Below are 21,397 nucleotides of genomic sequence, written 5' to 3' on the forward strand. Positions count from 1 at the left end.
CACTGATGTTGCCAGTGCTGTGTAATGCCAAACACACCAGCATTTCTCAAACACTATTCAGGCTTTCAGAGTTGGTTTTTTTCCCACTATTTCCCGGTTTCTACCCATTTCCACCTGATGCTGACTTTTTAATTTTCCACCCAGGTGGCCAGTTACAGGCATAGCCAATATTGTTCCACACACGAGGGATGTTGCCACTCCAGGAGTATTTGCGCAAAAACCAAGAGAAATAATTATGGATCTCATCTGCTTAAATGCAGGTAGAACCAGAGGAGGTGGGTCTGAAGTTTGGGAGTATGAAAAATTCAGAGGGACTTCTGTCTGCCTCCTTCACTTGGGGAAAATGATGCAGTCCTGTTCCAGCAGCATCACGTGCCCAGTCCCTTGCCCTGGGTGAGCTCCCTGCAGACCATCACTCTCCAACGTCAGGAGATAACACTTCATTCACACTACTGTTTTCCTTGGCAATTTTGTCCCTCTGCATGGTCAATGTTGCATTTCAAAATCTGCACCGCTTGCTTTGCTGTGCATGACCTTGGATGTTTCATCACAAGCAGCCCACATCTTGGCCCTGAGCTCAGCGTCCAGACAAAGACCAGGATAGGGGCAGTGCCCATGGGAAATCTGTGTGTTACAGAGGAGCAGCCTGAAATCTTTCCTCTATGTCCCTGAAGCCATGGGGCAGATCCTGCCCTCGGGCACCTCAGCCTGAACTGATGGCAGCAGTGGAGGCTTCACAGAGATGTTTAGATCAGACTATGCAGTCTGTATGGCTGAGATAAGAAGGGTGAAGTGGGTTTTTTAAGAAATCTAGTCTTTCCAAGGTGTAGTGAAGGACCAATATACATGGAACAGAAAAACAGCTGGTGGCTGAAAGAAGTCTCGGCTTAGGTTAATTTTGTTTCTCAGAAATCTTGTCTCTCATTTTGACCATTCTCTCTAATTAGAGATCAGAAGGCGTGGACATTAAGTGTGGTAGTAATTTTTCAAACACTGGGGGAGGGAAAGAAAGAAAACCAGCATGCAGAAGGAGTCTTTTCAATAATTTCTTCTTTTCTTTTCCTAACCCTCAAGTTCCACATAGAAACTTCTTCTGAGAAAGAGATGTGCCTGCATTAAATGCACTGAACAATGATCAGAGGTTTGTTTTTTCTCTGTTGAGAATAAGGAAGTGCCTCACAAACCATTCTAGACAGCATGTATTTTGAAATACTGGATACTGTAATTATTTCTATCCCATTTTAAGAATAACACATCAATAGTCAAGCAGCAAATACTCCCTCCACAGTAAACTGAAGGAAGAGCCAGATAGCTTGTTTAAAATTCAACACATCAGCCAGAAAAAGTGCAGCCAGAGAGAAAAGCTTGTGTGCATTTCTGCTAACTGTCTTGAAAGAAGACAGAAGTCAGACACAGGCCACATCAGAGGTGACAGCAGTGACCCAGAGTGAATTCTGCCCAGCCAGCTTGCAGAATCCCACATCCTCACTGCCATGGCCCAGCCTGCCTGCACCTCATCCTGTACCACAGTGCAGTTAAGGCAGCAAACAAACACATCATCAGCTTTCCTTTCTTCTGGGAATTAAGGGACTTCCCTGCTTCACATGGTGCTGGGAAATTAATTCATTGATACTTGTAAGTGTACAAGTACTGAAGCAGTGCTTAAAAAGAGAACTAACACCTCCACTTTTCCAGACCATGTCCAGAGCTGAATCTTTTTGTGTTACCCCATATTTAAATTCCATCTGGGAAGCTTGACCATAGCTTTCCCTAATGCTGACAAAATGGCCTAGCTGAACTATGGACTTGAACATATGACATTCATTAATGACATCTAAAAACACTAACTGCACTCAAACCAGCATTTACTCTAACCCTGCTTTGGCCAGCACTTCTAAACTAGACATGTCTGGAGAACTGCACAGCTAACTGAGGCAGCAGGGGTGTCTTTGGATACAGATCTGGCCAGGTTTCTAACACTGAATAGGAATGGTAATGATCTTCTGCTCTTCAGTACAGCAAGATGATTTATACTTTCTGAACCTCTAGGCATCACTGAGGTCCTCATCCTTATACATGAATCACAACCTTATTTCCACATGAATGAAATATTTATATATATATATATATATATACAGAGACACACATATATGTGTATATATTCACAGAGCAAGGAATCTGCAAGAACTCAGAAGAATAACCTGTTTTGCAGTTCTGCAGTTCATGCTTCACACTGCAGATTTCTGAGCGCTTTGTGCTCACTGTTCACTGCAGCACTCCCTGTGATGATGCACTTTCCCTGACTGCTTTCACTCCAGCATAACATTTTAATTGAGAGCAAATTAACAAAACAATACTCTGGAATATCCTTATTTCCTCCAGGTAGTACTGAGAAGCCAATAGGTGACCCAGCATATTCTTGCCTGTACTCCAGTACAGCAGCATGATGCATGGGCTTTTGTAGCATGGGGACTGTAAATTGTAATTGGTTATTGATGGATTTGCTCATGATCAAAAAGTACCATTGACTGCTAGGGGGTGGTTCTTCATCTTCTATGACCTAGCATATACTAGCCTTTTTCTGCTTCAGTCTTACATACACTAAAATTCTGGCTTGTGTTAGGCAATGTAAGAATATACATATATGCCATTTGCCTTCTATTAAAACATGATGGCTTACAGATCCCTAAAGTCAAGAGTCCTATTTCCTCAAAGCAATCTTCTCTTCATCCTGCCCTGCATCTTTCAAAAAACTGACATTTAGAAACAGATTATTTTCAAAATTTCCTTTCACAGATCATCTACAAGAGTTTGTTCTGATTTCACACAGGATCTCTATAGTGTATTTCAACCTCTGCTACCAATTTCCACACTTGCAATTTTTGTTTGTGAAATCACTTTGGTAAAACCATGCACAAACAGTGCTTGTGTGCCTCAAAACAGACAGAGATATAAAAAAAAAAATAAAAAATCCAGCAAGTTAAACTTTTAAGAAACTCAGGGAGTGAAGAAGAGCAGCCTGAATTCCATCCTGACAGCTGCTGGTGGTGATAAACACAGCAAGGAAGTCTGCTGTGTGAAGAAAAGGTTGGATTTTATCAGCAGGGACCCGGGAGGGCCCTTTTGACAGACAGACCAAGATGCTTTTTAAGGTGTGAATCTATTCAAGCAACTTTGGAGAGGCCTGAAGATTTGAAAACAAATATCTTCCTTTTATCTGGCAAATATCACAGTTTATCTTCCTTTTATCTTGTCTGAAAACTTACTCGTCTGTTAATGATATCCTAATTTTCCTTTAAAAATGCCTTGCCTGTTTGACTTCTATAGATTGATCACTACATAAGTCTGCTGCTGTAATCATTCTCTCTCCTCTGCATTTATAGCCTTGCATCCATTAGATTTGCATATATATATATATTCAAATAGGCACTTGAATCTCTGAGTTTCTTGACAGAGCAATCTAATTTTTATAATTTATATATTTTATTATAATAGCAACATCTCATTCCCAGTAAATTACCAAGTTGTTTTCAGTGAGTGCAGCAACACAACACTATTTCTCTGAGAAAGCAGTAAGAATCCTCCCAATGTAACAAAACCCACTTGAGACAGCATCAGTTTGCAGCATCTGGGAGAGGCAGGGGTCCAAAGTGAAACCCCAGTGAAGTGGTACACTGCCATCAATGATAAGCATTTCTCAGATCCATACATCATAGTCAATATCATCTTCATTACAGCAGAATAAATTGGCTCAAATAAGCACACAGAATTAGGTTTTGTTTCATCTAGGTCTGTCTTGGTTGAAAAGGCAGTAGCTTGCCCTCCTGGGTCACTGTTTGAGCTGAGGAAATCATCTAATATCTCATGTGCCCTAGGACAGCGAGGGATCTATCGGCTGTTGCTCATCTGCCCCTGCACTCAGCCCACCCAGGATACACTCAGGAGTGACTACATGTCCCAGGCATTTGCATCTTTAGTTCACTCTACCATAACATCTCCTTTTGGTCAGCACTGTTCTCACAGAAGATGCTGCCCCTCAAAAAAGGTGCTGGGAACCAGCGGAGCTCCTGGCCCCAAGATGATGCTTCCACATCCACTTTTCCAGATGCCTCTATGGCCACGGTCAGACACTGATAATATTGTGTTTCCAAATGAAATTTTTGCTCTACCTGGTTTGCATTCTCACCCCAGTCTACTCAGCAGGGAAATGTCTTAATCATGGTTTTAGGAATTGCAATTTAATAAAAACAGGAATTAGGTCCTACTTGAAAGTCTCTAGCAGGAGGAACAGGTGTTTGCATCACAAAGGTGAGATACAAAACTTGCAAGTAAATGTGGGTAAAAGACAAATCTGGGAATTAGAAGACCAAAGCTGAAGACCTTCATTAATGTTCTGGAATTCACAGTTTAACACCCTTCAGGCATAGTTCCCTATAGTAAAACAAGAATTAAGCTAGATTTTTCCTGGAGCAAATTTTACTGATATTTTTCTATAGAAATACAAAATATATGAGCATCAGTATTCTGATAACTTTAAATGCCACACACTGAAAATTATTTCAGCATAACTTAACAGGATAAAAATTTGAGTCTTAGGCAAACCCCAGAAGGATTCTGAGTTTTGCGGGTCAAAAACGAAGGCCTTTCACATTTTTTTCATATTCATAAAGGCATGAGGTTTAGACAAAACTCTTCAAATTCCTATAAAGCCAAGAAAACAAACAGCCTGGTATTCTGGGGAAACAGGAATAGGTTTCAGGCTGGAAGCAGCTGGTGTAATCAGCATTTCTCTCTGTCACTCAGACAGAACCCTAGCATCCTTTTTGCAAGGAAAAGGAGGGATTAAGAACTCTAGCCCAAAGTAAAGGTTTAGATTATACAATCTAGGTTATTCAGTGTAGATTAGAAGCCTCTCCTATGCCCTACAAGGCAGTTCCCATTAGCTCACAAGTGCATGATATTTTAAAGTAAGATCATTCAGGCTGAAAGGACACCTCAGGATAACCCAAGTTCAACCCCTTGCTCAAAGAGGAGCTCAGACTAGGTTTCTTAGGACTTTGTCCATTTGGTCTTGATAGATACAGTTTGATCTCTCTCTTCAATGGCTAGAGCAAGTTAATACGGATTTTGACAAGAGTCCTGCAGTCATAGCAAGCAGCCACAAACCAGAAGGCAGGTTATTAAGGCAAAAGCATGGCTGTGTAGTGACACTGTAAATGAGCACTTGCTAGCAAATTGCCTCAGCAGCAGGGCAATGCAGTAAAAGCAAAAACAAAAACCAAAATCCATTCTGCACTCCACACAAGGGATTAATAGTTTAATCAAAAGGGTTTTGTCTTGTTTAAATAACCTATCTTTCAAATCCACTCATTTGCATCTACATGGCAATGTAGTTCACCTGATCTCAATCTCACTCAAGGGTGACTTAACAAATAAAATAATAGAAGTCTCTGATCAGAGAAGCACCAAAAAAACTGAGCCAGTGACTATGTACTTGATAAAATTTAAAGCATCAGGCTAAATTTCCCTTTGTTACACTACCACGTGAGCCAAGTTTAGCAGCAGTGGCTCAGCAATAACATTCAGGCTGATCTGCCCAGGGAACAACAAAATATTTCTTAGGAGTTTGCCAGAAAATCTTTTCTCAGCCTGTCTCATCTTTCAGAAGATCATGAACTGCCCCAAATGGTAACACAGACCAAGATGATGGAAAAAGTTGCTTGTACACACCTGCATTCAATATTTATTTTAAAGCTTCACAAAAAAACCCAGTTTCATTGTGAGTCTGGAAGCCTCAGCCATACCAGCTCAGTTTTAGTTTTAACATTTGACTTATACCTGAATCCTCCAGAAGGTAAAGGCAATGTATATATTTGTAAGCTCAAAAGAATATGAACAGGAAGCCATGACCATGCAGTAGGAGAGGCATGCAGATGTGTTTTACATTATACATTGTATTAATTACTATATACACTCTATTAATGATAGCCATGAAGTTTCATCGCATAAACACACTCAAAAACACACAATCACAAATATATAGGACCACACACATTATTAATAATAGCAACATATTACCCTCTTCTTACTTCTCTAAACAAAGGGAGCTAATCTGAGCATAATCTGCCACACACTCCAAGATAGCAAAGCACAGTCCTTTATCATTACATTTTTCTTAGTCACTATTTAATAATACACATTTTTAATAATAAGTATGGAAATAGTTAACATTTAAAAATCTTGTAACTTGTTGGTGATTGCTACTTATTAGAAATTTAATTTGTTCATGAGACCAAACAACAAGTGTTTCTACTGAATTTAAGGAATATTTTCCTATGAATGAGAATCAAGATGTTTCTGAAGACGTTCCAGCCTGTTGCCTTAAGATCTGATACTCAAAATGTACATTTAAATGTACTTTAAAAAGTACATTTAAAAATGAGACATCATAAAAGCAAATTGGAATAATTCAGGGAGACAGCCCAGAATTTTTCTTTAACAAGGGCTTCAGGTACCTCTAAAAAAGGTTTTCCAGCATCACTAGAATTACACCAGAAATCAAAAGGGTTTCATTTCTGGCCTTGTGTGCCACCAAAGACTCAGACTGGCCAAGTTTCTGAAACCATGCCTAACATAAAATATTTACATGGCAGAGCTGTAGTCAGGTGAATTACTTAGCTTTTTACAGACTTGCACAGCCTTACCCCCATATCTAAATGCTTTTCTATGATTGTGCTGAATTACTGACCTCAGATCCCAGGCTCAGCCCTCCTGTGTAGACTTTCTGAGCTCAGCTGTGATGGATGCCTCGTCAAACCACCCTGCTGGGAAATAACAAGTTTATTTTATTCCAGCCCCTCCCACAGTAGTTTGGGGCTCTTCTTAAAGATAGTTGTAATAAATATTTTGAAAACTCTTTGGGCTAATAGTCCTTTCTGATCTGCTTTTGTTAACAAAGTGGGAAATCCAACACCACCTCTGTTCTGTTAAATACAGGAAACACAAACTTATAAAAACGGAGAAAAAAAACCCAGATCCTTCAGTAGCAAGATATTTAGTAATAGTAGTTAAAAGAAAAAACTAAGAAAAAAAGTTAGAATAGATAGAATATAAAAAGTCTTCTATTAAGGACTTACACAATATGAAATTAATATTACAAATGGCCTGGCATGTCAGTCATGTGGGATAAATGTAAGTTTAAGCCCCCAAATCTCTCTTGCTTTCTTTATTTCTTTTCTGCTTTTTGGGGCTGTAGCTCCAATTCTGCCTGAGAGAGCTGAAGACAGCCATTTCCAATTTTAATCCACATGAGGCTGATGTAGGAAATCCTCTGGCTGTTAGCACGCTAGGAAAAAGAAGAAATACCAGTTTCACACAGGGCTAGCCCCCGTTCGTTTATCAAGTGTCCTGCCTCTGCCAGAAGAGGTGGAAAACCAGCTGAAAGGGGGAATTTGCCGTGCAAAGGGGCTGCCACAAGAAGGAGGTCCCATTGCACCCAGCTGGGCTCGCTCACCTCAGGGGTTTGGAGCATCACCCAGCCGGCCGGGAGAGCCACCCGCTCCTGTTCCTCCTGCTTTTCTCCAGCCCATCCGCCTGAAATGCGCTCCCTTCCCTTGAGACCTCACCTCGCCTCTCCCTGCCTGTGCAGAAGCCGTCCGTGAGCTGAAACTCGTCTTGGCTGCACATCCCTCCCCAGTGGGAACACACCGGGAACACACCGGGAACACACCGGGAATACACCGGGAACACAGCGGGAACACACCGGGAGCACACCGGGAACACACCGGGAACACACCGGGAATACACCGGGAACACACCGGGAATACACCGGGAACACACCGGGAACACACCGGGAACACACCGGGAACACACCGGGAATACATCGGGAACACACCAGGAACACACCGGGAATACACCGGGAACACACCGGGAACACACCGGGAACACACTGGGAACACACCGGGAGCACACCGGGAACACACCGGGAACACACCGGGAACACACCGGGAATACACCGGGAACACACCGGGAATACACCGGGAACACACCAGGAACACACCGGGAATACACCGGGAACACACCGGGAACACACCGGGAATACACCGGGAACACACCGGGAATACACCGGGAACACACCAGGAACACACCGGGAATACATCGGGAACACACCGGGAATACACCGGGAACACACCGGGAACACACCGGGAATACATCGGGAACACACCGGGAATACACCGGGAACACACCGGGAACACACCGGGAATACATCGGGAACACACCGGGAGCACACCGGGAACACACCGGGAATACACCGGGAACACACCGGGAACACACCGGGAATACACCGGGAACACACCAGGAATACACCGGGAACACACTGGGAACACACCGGGAGCACACCGGGAATACACCGGGAACACACCGGGAACACACCGGGAACACACCGGGAGCACACCGGGAATACACCGGGAACACACCGGGAACACACCGGGAATACACCGGGAACACACCGGGAACACACCGGGAATACACCGGGAGCACACCGGGAATACACCGGGAACACACTGGGAATACACCGGGAGCACACCGGGAATACACCGGGAACACACCGGGAATACACCGGGAATACACCGGGAATACACCGGGAACACACTGGGAATACACGGGGAACACACCGGGAACACACCGGGAACACACCGGGAATACATCGGGAACACACAGGGAATACACCGGGAACACACTGGGAATACACGGGGAACACACCGGGAACACACCGGGAACACACAGGGAATACACCGGGAACACACCGGGAACACACCGGGAACACACCGGGAATACACCGGGAACACACCGGGAATACACCGGGAATACACCGGGAATACACCGGGAGCATGTTACAGGCAAGCAATGCTGCTTTCACAGGGGCAGGGGAAGGATGCACTTCTCGTGGGCAGTATCTGCTCATCACAACTGTTCATCACAGTGCCACTGAGGGAAAGGAGGATGCAGGTTACTGTAGCATGATGTAAATGTATTAAAAGAATCCCTTAGAATGCCAAATCATTGCAGTCCTCTTCCTCAAACAAATTGGTCCTCTTTTCTCTCAGCTAGCTCTCGTGTTATGCAACTTCTGTCCTCCACCATGATGCTGCAATTTATTATTTTAAAAAAACTGATCTGGAAAATCTAATAAAAATAAATCAATCCAACACGTTTCATTAATATGGCTTTGCATTTTCAACAATGGCACAAAAGCTTATGTGTTTGGACCTTTTTATCCAGGACAAATCAACCATGTATAGGGCCTTGATGTCATTTGAACAGAGATACTGGTTCTGACTTCCAGTCACCCTGTTACCTCTTCTTTTCTGACACAAGCAGTAATCTTCACAGGGACCATCTGACTCTGAAAGAGCATTATGTGGAGACCCCTCAAGATCCTGTGCATCTCTGAGTGTACAATCCAGCAGAAGTCCTAGGGCTTCTGCGCCACAAACCCGTGGCTGGTGTAACTTGTCAAATCCTCATGAAAATCAAAAAAGCTTTAAGAGTTTGTAGCAGCAGAGGGCCTGGCAAATGAAAGCAGAGCTTCTCTGGGAGCCTTTAGGAAGAGGTTAAAGCATATAAGATTCTCCGGTGCAAGATCCATGAACAGACTGCCAGGCAGCTTTCCCTCTGATTTCTAAATAAAAGAAAAAGAAACAAGTTGCTTTTCAGGCAAAGAGATTCTAGGAAAAACGTGATTTTTTTTTTCCCCCCCACAGAAATTCTCTCAGACCCAGAACAAAATAAAGGGAAATCCAGCAGCAGCAACCCTTCTGTGTCTGGAGGGACTGGACAGGAGTTAACAAAAATGCTCAACTCCTGTGAAGGGTGTTCTTCTCCTGATCTCACACCATGACCTTCATTTATGCCCTTTCAGGGACCTCCTTCAAAGCTGAGGGGACCATGCTGAAATTTTCATCCAGAAGAGCAGGAGTATAAGGCAGAAAAGGAGCCCAGCAAAAATGTTCCTCAAAAAAACCCCTCCTACCTCAGAATCTGTGCAAAAAACATGCTCTTTTCTAGTTTTGCATATATGTTCTATAAACCACATCTTTTCATATAAATCCTATATGACAAAATCATTCTCCATTTAAGTCCTGCATGAGAGTGTTGACTCATTTCATGCTTTAGATTAGTCCAGAAGTTTGCTGTTTTAATAATTTTCTCTTCTTGTCCTTGGAAACTTCATGAGAATTTCATTTTTGGATTTTATTTACTCTGCATTAATGGAGTAATTGCTTGGCAAAAATGTTGTGTTGCCTCCACTCCCTAAAAGGAGTGTGGCAGATGGATGGGGGGGGTCTATTTGTGTTTGTGTTTGGAAGTGATCTCTCACTTTTAAATGTCTCTCTCAGATACATTGTTAAAGGTGGCTCCAGCAATTCACAAGTTTTAGGTCCTCATCAAAATATCCACACACGGGTCAGGTATTATTATTATTATTATTATTATTATTGCTCAAAAACCCTCTCAAATAAAGATTACTTATAGATGAGATGAATGTTGAATAAATGTAATCCATGGATTAATTAGCTAAAGCCCTATGTTAATCAGAAAGCAAGAAAGGAAGAAACACTAGCTCATTAAGCATTTACAAGTATGTTGTATGTGCTTCCAGGATTCAATTACCCTCTCTCCATAACACAACTGTTTTTTATTTAACACTTGGGTGTGTGTGAGACACCCAAGGTCCTCGTATGCTAAAACTCAAAACTGTCAAATTATATAGTGTTAATCATCGCCAATGTGAGGAGAGAAATAATAAACTACACAGTAAAAAATATTTGTGCTACAGCTCCATAAATTGCATACACATAATATTTACATAAGTAATAGCTGGGTTTGTGGCTGTGCATTACTTATTCACACCTTGTGCAGAATAACTCAAGAGGTAAAAGACTCATCCATTAATCTCCTCCCCCCAATCCGTAATCCTAAGAAATCCTAAGCCCTGCAAGACACTTGATCCTCTTAGGAAAATCAGGCTCATGAGCTGAGGATGGTGGTGTGCTTGGTGCTGTAGCACTGCTGATGAGCTCCCCATTGTACGGCTGTGCAAGCTCTGGTGGGCCCTGCACGGGTCTGCTGTCAGATGGACACACACAGACATGGAAAGTCCTCATGTGCCACCTCTCTGGCAGCCCAGGAGGCATCTCGCTGCTCTCCCAAGCCTGCTGTGCTGGCATCTCATTGCGCAATTTTTGTGTGTATTTCTCCCTTAATGGAGCACCTTCTACCATCAAAGATGGGTGTCAAAAGGACGTGAAGCTCACTTTTCTTACTTCACACACAGCATTTTGTAGAATATCCCACCATAAGGTTTTTTTCTCCATGGATAATTCCATGTTGCAATATCTTTTTTTTCCTTTAAACTTTTTGGGTTTTTTGTTGTTTGTTTTTTTTTTGACCAATTCTATTCAGTGTCCACAAACTACAAGCAGGCTATCACACAGGCAAAACCAGCCCAGAGGTATGGCAAGACCTCCACCAGCCTGATTCTCGGGGGGGAATTACAGATCTGTCTGCACTTACCATAAAACAAGGCAAGCAAGGCTGACAAGACAACTTAAGCATTTTACACTTTTTCTTGGTCTCATCTTACATGACACCACTTTGTTGCACTGAATCCCACTCCTCTCCTCCCCAGGCTCTGCTGCCCAGCCTTCCTCTGCATCACAGCCTCTAGCACTGCCTGGTCCACCCCAAAAGTGACAGTGGCTCTGCAAGTCTGCCACATGCTGCCCTAAGGACGTGTTCCACAAAGAATCAAGATTCCAAGGTTTCTCATCATGCTTGTGTGGCTGCACATCACAGCCTCAGGGGGACCATCATTTCCAGAGGAGTCAGACAGCATCAGATGGAGTAGGTTATTCATTTCTCTTGAGACTCTAAGGCAAAGGGAGCAGCATGTCATATGCAAAGGGTCTGTTGCACCAGAGGCTGAGTTGGAAAGCTAATGTAGGGATTTCTCCTTAGGGGTAAGTTCTTGGGCAGACACTTTAATAACACTCTCCATTAGGAAGTAATTGCCAGGCATTATGCAACTCTCCTCTCCATGGGAGGGAGTCCAGTGGAGTCAGAGGTGTGAAAGATAAAGCTCCCTACCTACGAAAGAGCGAAATGCTGCCACCCAGCCATTAACAGTACAGTTTTATCATGGCCAGTCCTACCACCTTAGGCCGTGTAGGTACAGGGGAGCAAAGCAACAGCCAAGCAGAGCTTACGGTAAATATGCTGATCCATACTGAGGTGTTGCTTCATGGGAATGGTGTAAAACAACCCCCTTTCCTGCTCTGTCCCATACACTGGCACCCCTCAGCTGTCACCCCCACTGTGGGGGGAGAGCAGGGCAGTCTTCTCCCCCCATGTGGCCAGGGCTGCCCAGGGCCTGTGTGACTGCTTGAGAACAACACACCCTGCCCCCACTGCTGCAAAAATCAAAGAGCAGGTGTTTCATCTCAGGGCAGGAGACAGGTATTACCTGGCCACAGATTTTGGTAGTAAAATGAACTTGCAGTCCCCATCACTTTTCAAAATCATGTACTTGGTACCTGTGGGCATGCCAGGTGGCACAAGCAGCTTTGGAGCCTACAGCTGTACCAGCTCCAGTGCAGATCATGGGTGAATCACCAACTCTCTGGTGGAGCAGAAACCAGGACACTCAACTCTGCCAAAGAGCTGGCCACTTAAACAGACCTTGAACATACAAAAAGCATCTGAGCTTGCCTTGGTGGGAAAGAAGGGGTAAGGTCCATGAAAGGACAAGGGGTAATTGGTTTAAACTAAAAGAGGGTCAATTTAGATTAAGTACAAAGAAGTTTTTTGGCAATGAGGATGGTAAAACAGTGGCATGAGCTGCCTAGAGAGGTGGTGGATATCTCATTCCCAGAAACATTCAAGGTCAGTTTGGACAGGGCTATGAGCAACCTGGTCTACATGCAGATGTCCCTGCTCAGTGCAGTGGAGTTGGAACAGATGGCCTTTAGAGGTCAGTTCTTGCCCAAAGCATTCTGTGATTCCATGAGGCAGAAGCAGTGCTATCACTGAGTACAGTACTGGGGGGGAGGAGGGTGGGGTGTGATGAGCATCCACAGCTCTTTTGCCTCCTGCCACATGATTCTTCAGAAACTTGGTCTTCATTTAACTAGAAGGTTTCTAGATCCTCTGTTTGGGAAAGAGATGCTTGGGACTGAGGAGACTGAAAAATCTTGCAGAAGATCTGTTCTAGCAGCCTCCAGCAGCTGGGAATTTCTCCTTTTCTTTTCCTGGAGCAGTATTAATGCAATGACCTAGCGATCATATTGGAAACAAACTGCATCAACATATAGAGTTACAGGTGAAACTCATTCACTGGGAGGACCTTCAAAAGGCATTATCATTGTCTTCAGACCCAGTCAAGCCCACCAGTGTGGGGAACACACAGTAAAATGCCCTGTGCAATGAACTTGTAGGGTTAGAGCTGTTAATAATGCATGGGCATATACCATGCATTATGTATTAAGCTCAGGAGAGCTGAGCTAAAGTCAAACATAGATCAAACAATCCATGGGATTGGACTTAAAGTACTTGAAAGGTGCCCCTGGACCCAAATTCAATGGGAAAAAGCAGCAGAGAGAGGTTCAGGCTGGCATCTCCTCAGTCACTACACCTGATCTAAAGCAGGAGTCATCAGCACGTGTCAATGGTGGCAACAGCCTCAAGCTGATCTCCAGAACAGCCCTCTCTTTTGGGAGGGAAGGAAGGAATTAACGTTAATCCTTGGAAAAAAGTCTTTATGCCAGGTCCCTGAGGGACAGCTGTGCAAGCCAGGGGTCTGCAGTATGTTTCATAGATGGTGTGAGGGTAAGCTCTCCTTTTGGGAAGCCAAGAGAAACCCTGCACTGGGAATGAACCCTTATGCGCTCTCTGCAGAAGCTACAGCTGAGGCAGATGGTGCAGGTTTTGCTCTGGACATCGCTCAGACAAACCTATTCTTGGCCCACTGAAAACTACAAGCTGCAGAATGCAATACAATACTTTGTGGTTCTAAAGGACCTTCCAAATGAGGGTCTCGCATTAATTAATTAAGCCTCAGAGCACCTAGAAAGAAAATCTATCCTATTTTACCAGCAAGTGCAATGAGTATGCAAAGGTCACACAGAATAGAGGAGCAAAGGAAAGAGAGATCCTGGTATCCTGACTCCTGACTCCTTGCTGCATCTATTAGCTCATGAGTCCCCTCCAAGGGACACGCATGGAGGACAAAAGGTGACCCACAGCTGTGTCCCAAGGGGCGCTGGCTGAGAGATTTAATAAGATGCAGGAGAATGACTAACGGGGTTACACAGATTGTCAGAGGTCAGTAAAGAATATGGCATTAAGAAAATTGATCCTTTGAAAGCCTCCAGCCACATGCTTATGTCAGAACCAGACGTGACTTGTGTCTGTGTTTCATACGACACCACCAAGTACCCACCAAAGGGCTTTCCTTCATGTTTAAATAATGAAATGCAATGTAATGCCAACAGGTGCTTTTTTCACAGGGAGAAGGGAGAAGAAGGGAAAGTGTTTGGGTCGGCTGAGGCAGAGCCCAAGTTTTCCCTGCCTCTCCCACCCCTCCCCGTCCTCATGGCTCATGAGCAAGAGGTCACTGAAGGCTGGACATGCCCACCTGCCTGCAATGCCAAGGAGACAAGCACATGGGCACTGGAAGAGGGAGTAACCCGCGTATGACTGGGGCGTGTGTGCAGCGTAGCAGCCACGGTGTCTGGGCAGTAGACGGGAGGCTGCCATGGGGAAGAAAAAGAAAAGTGCTCTACAGGTCATCCTGGAAGATGGTTGGTGTCACTGTGAGATCATTCCACTTCACATGCTGCCAAATACTTGGCTAAACTTCTCGGGGCTTCCTCAGCACACTATTTTGCATCACTCAAAGATCATACAATTTTAGTTTGCTTGAGAAGGGGACCGTTGTCTGTCTGCCAGACTAAAGTAAATATTAAGAGCATCGCTGTAGGGAAAGAATATAATGTACAATCAATAAGGGATACGCTGCCAAGCTCAGCTGGAACTTAAAGGTCAGCTGTGTAAAGCATCACATATGTAAATTCCAGCAACAAATGCAATTACTCTTTGTTCTTTGTTTTGCAGCCGGAATAGAGTTTGATGGAGAAGTGGAAACTGACACAGAGAGTGAAGGTAATGTAGAGATTAAGAAATGTGGTCTTGTTTGAAATACAAGAGGTGATGCCTTTTCCTTTTCTCTCTGACTTATGGCTTGCTCTACAACATGAACCCTTTCATGAGCTACTTGCACGCAAGCAGATTTTTCCCTTGAGGTTTGACTTTTTGTGATATGTAAACACCATTCTTAAGCAGTCCATGCTCTTTTATCCATGTTCTCAGAGCTGGAGGCTATCAGAGCCCACATCCCTTACTGGGGAGTCAGCCCCCAGTAAATCAGGCACTGCAGTAAAGCACCACCCTGTGCAGGGCAGGGGCTGCTTTGCACTAAGCTGAAGTCGTGTTTGCCCTCCCTGTAATGTTTGCTTAGACCATAACACTCTGAGATCTTCATTAATCATGGCCACAAGAAGATAACAATGAAAATGAATTGAAGGGAGACTTACGACTGTGAGGGAAATCAGGAAAAGCCCATGATGGGACTAAAACCACCTTTAACTCTGCATGTATAGTATATCTAAGGTGAGAGAGAGAAGAGGTAAGATCATAACAGCACTGGATAGGTGATACAAGTGTAGCTGTTACTGCAACAACAGTTCACAACTGTGTCTGTATTACTCACAGAATATGAGAAAGTAGACAGCAGACTACTGGGACTTTTTTTTTATTTTTTAAATCATATCAACCTTTCCCATATAGGCAAAAGAGGCAGTAAGATAAAGATAACAATTTAATGCTTCATATTTAACCTAATACTTGATAGGTTGCAAATAAAAAAACCAAACCCTAGATTATTGGCTGTCCAAAACGAACATTTTCCCAAAGTGAGTAGGTGGTCCTTTGATCTAGATGATTGACCAAAATTCAGTTTAGATGAACCATTACATAGTAACTAAAACCTGCATAATGGCTCCTGAGAAATTAGTTGGAAGCTCCTTCTCATTCTCAGTGTCAAATGAGACAACAACCACTGCCTACTAATTTTTTATCACTAAAAACCAGGAACTATTTGCTTGCCATTAATTTCTAGATTTTCACCAAACCAAAAATGTAAACACTCAAATTCTGTTTTGCTTCTATTTTTCTCACTTTTTTGGCTCCTCATTTTATACTCATATTCTTCTATCACAATTTCCTTCTTCCATTACAATATCTCCAACTCTTTGTTTTCATCAACCAGAAATTTTGGAAAATAAGAAGCCAGAATGCTCTGGAGAACTTACTATTAATTTTAATAGACTTGATAGAGAAAGAGATTGAGAGACTTGGGGGTTTTTGATGATTTTTCCCCCTTTTCATGAAACTCTGCAATTAAATCATGCTCCACTTCAATCCTTTAAGCTTTTCTGACTTCTGGAAAGAGGAGGCTTTTAGTTTGCAATGCCAGTAAGAATGAAATGTGCCTCAGAGACTATCTGGTCTTTTTCTTCCCTGAATATACACCATCCAGTATAAAAGAAAACTCAGAGAAAGAAAACCAGATACTGCCTGTGCTGTGCCTTTTCTCTCTATAAATAGAAGAACTCCGTTCCCAGCCTTGAAAAGTAAACATCTTTCAAGGACATCACATCAACAAGCAAACTACACATTGTGTAACAGACTGCAATTTCTGTTTCCTTTGTTCTGCTGTGTTTACAGGTCAGGGAGATATCTGTCGGTGCTGCCTGATGGATAGGCTTTTGCATTTGTAACTAATTTCCAATTTTCTTATGGTCACATATAAGTCACTGGCATGCTAAATCGCGCTGTCTGAAATGGGAGTTGCACAACCAAAGAGTTCCACCTGGTTCTTGGGCAGGGCATAACACAAGCCCATCGAGATCAACAGGCACCTGCTCTTTGAATTTGCCAGGGTTTGCATCAGGTGTCCTGGCTGCCCATGCTCTTCTGATTAATCTTTATTCTGCTGGCAAGAATTTCCTAATGTAATTGTTTTTTATCGCTTGCAGAAGATGAAGTAAAAGACAAGAAAACTAACAAACAACCCCCCAGGGAAACTGGCAAAACAAGCAGACTTCAAAGCAAAAGGCAAGAGAAAGACAAAGAAGACAAAGAAGACAAAGAAGACAAAGAAGAAGATGAGAGCAAAGAGGAAGACAATGGCAGCCAACAAAACAGAGCTTGTAGAAGAAAAAATTACCAAAGGAGAAATAGAGATGGAAAAAAGGCAAGAGAGGAAGAAAGCCAGAAGAAAGACAGAGGCAAAACGGCTCCTACCAAAGATCAAAAGGATTCAGAAAACAAAGAAAAGAAAACAACCAAGAGAGGGAAGGAGGGGAAGAAAGACAGGAAAAACAGGTAATTAAACAAACTCTGACTGTGGCCCCTTGTTCAGACTGGCAGCAATATTGACATGCCAGTGGCATATGGATCAGAATGGCAAAACCAATAGACTGCAAATAAGTTCCTGCTCTCCTAAAAGAGACAGTAGAAAACAGCATAAAATGCCACAAAACCAAAAAACTGTTTCCAAGTCATTATAATTTCTCAGCCAGGATCAGGTCCATGCATTTAGTGCAGTCTTATTACCTATACCCAGGGGTAGAAAAGCACCCCTAAAGAAGGTACCTTGAGAAATTTGGGCTTGGAGACATTTTTTCAGTTGGTCTATGGAAACATTCCAGTTACAATGGATCCATTGTGTTTTCAAGTCTCTTCCTCTTCCAAATTTTGCTTGTCCCAACCTTCGACTTCTCCCCGTATCTCCCATTTTGTTATGAAGGCATGAACAGCATTTCTCCAGAGCCAGCTGTAGCCCTGGTAGCCGTAGGCTATAGCTGAAATGTGGCCCAAAACATGACATTGAGTGAATTGCAGTGGGGCACATTTGCCTCCTCATTATCCTGTCTGGAAACAGCCCTGCTCTGAGTGCCATGGGCACTGGCATCGCACTGAGCCAGGGGATGTTGAGGCACTCTGCCCACATCAGAGTGGAATCCCCAGGGCCAGCAGCAGTCTGCCTACCCCAAGCAAGGCTTTCCCTCTCTTATCCCAGTGAGTTTCTCTGTGTCCTTTATTTTGTATGTCTTCCAGTACTTCTTCTGCTTCCTCCAACTCATCTGATGAGGAGTCACTGTCAGAGGAGGAGCTCGCTATGCTGAAGGAGCAGGTGGAGCAAAAGAAAAAACTGATTTCCACCATGAGAAACAAGCCCTGGAGGATGGTGAAGAAGCTGTCGGTGCTCAGGTACCCATAAAAATGGGAACCCCCCACTCCTGAAGTCTCTGCTGACTGTTGCCAGATGCACTCTGTCTTTCCTTGAAATTACATATTTGCTGCTGCTGTAGCACCATAGTACCAGAAAAAGTGACCAGCAGAACCTGGCCAGCCTGTCTGGGTTCAAATGATCAGAGTTAAAATGTGCAATCTGATTTTCAGCCTCTGTAACCAAAGAACAGACAAAGTGCAAATCTGTTCAACTGATACCCATAGCCAGGTCATTCTACCCTCGTGTTTAAAACCAAATGCCTCACTACAGTCAGGCTACTTGTTAAAGCAAACTCCGTAGCCTGGCTTGCTTATTCATGTCTTCTGTCAGACAGAAATCAGAGCAGCACAGTGCCATGTTCGTGCACAGTCCTGAGATGGGGCTGGTTGGAAAAAATGCTGTATTTTGAGAGGTTTATGGAGCAAAGATAAATCTACCACACAGCCCCTGATAAAGGTGGGAACAACTCAGGCAGCAGCAGAGACCTCTTAGTGCTGGGCAAAGGGGGACAGGGGACAGAGCAGACCAGGCAAATCAAAACACATGGGTTGATAGGGAATGGCTCATAACAAACCATTCCCTCGTCAGGGCAATGATTCAACTCCCAGCTCTACTGCTTAAGGAACCTCTGAAACCCCTTTCTACCAGGAAAGATTTCAAAATAGCATTGCAAAGCACACATACATTTTCCTTTTAACTAAAAACCAAGCTATGTTAAACCATGACACAGCCCCACAGGGAGTGGTAGTGCCCCTGCTCTGTGTTTGCTGAGAGGTTGCTCAGAGCTGCAGGGACTGTGCTGTGAAAGCTGACAGTCACCATGTGTCTCTGCTTCTCTCTTTTATGTCCTGAAGGCCAGGACCTGTTCCATCTTCCAATAAAATCAGGAATTGTGAACTCTGCCAATTACTTCTGAAAATCTGGATAAAGGTCTATAACAGGGAACCGTGTTAAAGTATCTTTTCCACCTCAGCTGTACTATGAGCCTGAGGTCATAACAAATAAATTCTTATGGCCCTAAAATTCCAAATTTTTGTAAGAAAAGAAAAAAGAGCAAAGCAGAGTTATTTCTGATGCATTTTTCCCCTGTGGTATAGGATCCTGACTAAAATTCTACTTAGGATTATGTTTGACAATGTACTTCCATACTGTCATCTTATTTCTGAGCTATATCAATCATCATTACCTACTAAACAATCTAGACAAAACTGCTGTATTGCATGTGCAGGGGTCTCCAGAAAGGCTCTCAGCACACTGCACATTCATTAGATATTTTTGGTTGCATAAACTCAACCCTGAGACAAAAAATTATTAGTCTCGTTGCAGAGATGAGAGGTGTAAAACACAAAGAGAGAGAAACAATATGTTCAAGACTTAGAAATCTTACTTTAGGTTTGCAAATGAAGTCACAGGTGATTTTCCTAAGGTTACAGGCTGACCTAGCCAACTATTTACACCAAGTGGAAGTCCATCTTTTCCACAGGCTTAGGATGGCAAAAAACCTCACAGCTCCTGAAATTTAATCTCTTCTCATTGGCAATGCCAATATACAATATTATTTTATTCACAAGCTCAGCATAATCAGCATAACAGCATCTACCTAGACTATTTTCTCTGTATTTCTCTTAGATATCCTATTGTAAAACTAATTTCATTTTGCAGCTTGATTTTACTCCTGACTACATGAATGAGGGCATACACTCATTCCTCTGGTACTGAGATTATCCCCTTGGGCCATTTGCACATCTCTCTTATTTTTCCTGGGCGGTGTTCATAAAAGAAAACTCTGCACCCTCTTGGAGTTTATTTCACTAGACAATGTTATTTTCTTCCTGACCAATGCATCAAGAGAGAAATTAAAACAGGCATGCAGAGAGCTTGCAGTGAGAGGAACAGGCAGACTGTAAGTTTTCACCCAGGGAGAAGTGTGACACAAGATTTGGAGCATTAACAACACTTTAAGGTAATATAAAACATCTCTACATGAATGTGAGTGCTTTGGGGACCCAATAGCTAGTCTTGGGTGGGTGTCTGAGCTCTACATGGCACAGGAACTGACCAGCAGAGAGAAGCTGGGGGGAGATACTGAGTCCCCACCTTCCTACAAAGCACAGTTGCTTATCCCACTGGTGCAGGCAGGGGTGAAAAGTTAAACACCCCTTTGCTGTTATAATAAACTTCTTGTTTATTTTACAATTAGGGAAGCACAAGATTTTGTAGAGAAGTTTGAAGGAGCTCTGGGAAAAGGAAAGGGCAAGAAGTTGTATGCATATAAGATGATGATGGCTAAGGTAAGTGCTACAGTGATGTCAGGGAAAGACTCGGATACTCAGTTATGTATTCAGAACATTTTTAGATTTATTGACCTCCATTTATATCTATGTGATAGAGGCACAAGGAAGTCAGAATAAAGCTTCTTTCCCACTTTCAAAAAAATACTAGCTGGCTTCAAATCTATGACAATTGTAGAAAGAACAGGGGGAAATGTACCCTAACCTGGACCACATTGTGACCTTTTCTGAAGCAAGGGAGGGTTTACAGGAGCAGGGAAAACCATGGCTTTCTGGCTGCAATCTCCAAAACCTTGATATGTGAGAAAAGATATCCCTAAAGGGGAAAGAGGCCCTGCCAAATTCTTGTACTACCCCTACTCCTGTAAAATTTCATCTTCTCCAGTGATGAGGAGATAACAGGGAGAATGATGGCTGTGTTTTGAGACTGAAGTTGGTAGCCAAGTTGCATGTTGTCATGGAGATTATATTGAGAAGTGCAAAACAGAGCCAGGCTAGAGATTATGAAATCAATGGTAGTTTAGCTGCTGGCCTGATGAAGCAAGATTCAAGCTCAGTGTTTTATCAAATAAAATTTTGTTTTAAATAGAGTTGGTTCTGAACCAATTCTTTCAATCCAGAGCCAGATCTGAATTTTCTACCCCGATATAATCTGATCAATCCATAGCACAGCTGCAGCTTTCCAAATGCC

At 43.2% G+C, this 21,397-nt stretch overlaps 2 protein-coding genes across 3 annotated transcripts in view; one reads left to right on the top strand and one right to left on the bottom strand.

Annotated features, from left to right (window-relative positions):
• MYRIP (myosin VIIA and Rab interacting protein) overlaps positions 1-6,833 on the bottom strand; it is a 311,648-nt gene extending 304,815 nt beyond the window's left edge. Inside the window, exon 1 of one of the 2 annotated variants that reach the window (XM_086848804.1) lies at positions 6,749-6,833. The gene's annotated coding sequence lies outside the window, so the exon portion shown is untranslated. The remainder of the gene's footprint in view (positions 1-6,748) is intronic. The other variant, XM_086848835.1, reaches the window with a different exon arrangement.
• LOC111923893 (transmembrane channel-like protein 2-B) overlaps positions 1-21,397 on the top strand; it is a 137,143-nt gene that overhangs the window by 91,435 nt on the left and 24,311 nt on the right. The window contains exons 2-6 of the mRNA XM_086848897.1: positions 7,697-8,900; positions 15,175-15,222; positions 17,157-17,505; positions 18,241-18,393; positions 20,616-20,706. Coding sequence (XP_086705023.1) covers positions 7,697-8,900; positions 15,175-15,222; positions 17,157-17,505; positions 18,241-18,393; positions 20,616-20,706 — 1,845 coding nt within the window. The remainder of the gene's footprint in view (positions 1-7,696; positions 8,901-15,174; positions 15,223-17,156; positions 17,506-18,240; positions 18,394-20,615; positions 20,707-21,397) is intronic.

Source organism: Cyanistes caeruleus, chromosome 1 (genome assembly GCF_971803275.1).
Source record: "Cyanistes caeruleus chromosome 1, bCyaCae1.hap1.1, whole genome shotgun sequence".
In the NCBI taxonomy this organism is placed as follows: domain Eukaryota; kingdom Metazoa; phylum Chordata; class Aves; order Passeriformes; family Paridae; genus Cyanistes; species Cyanistes caeruleus.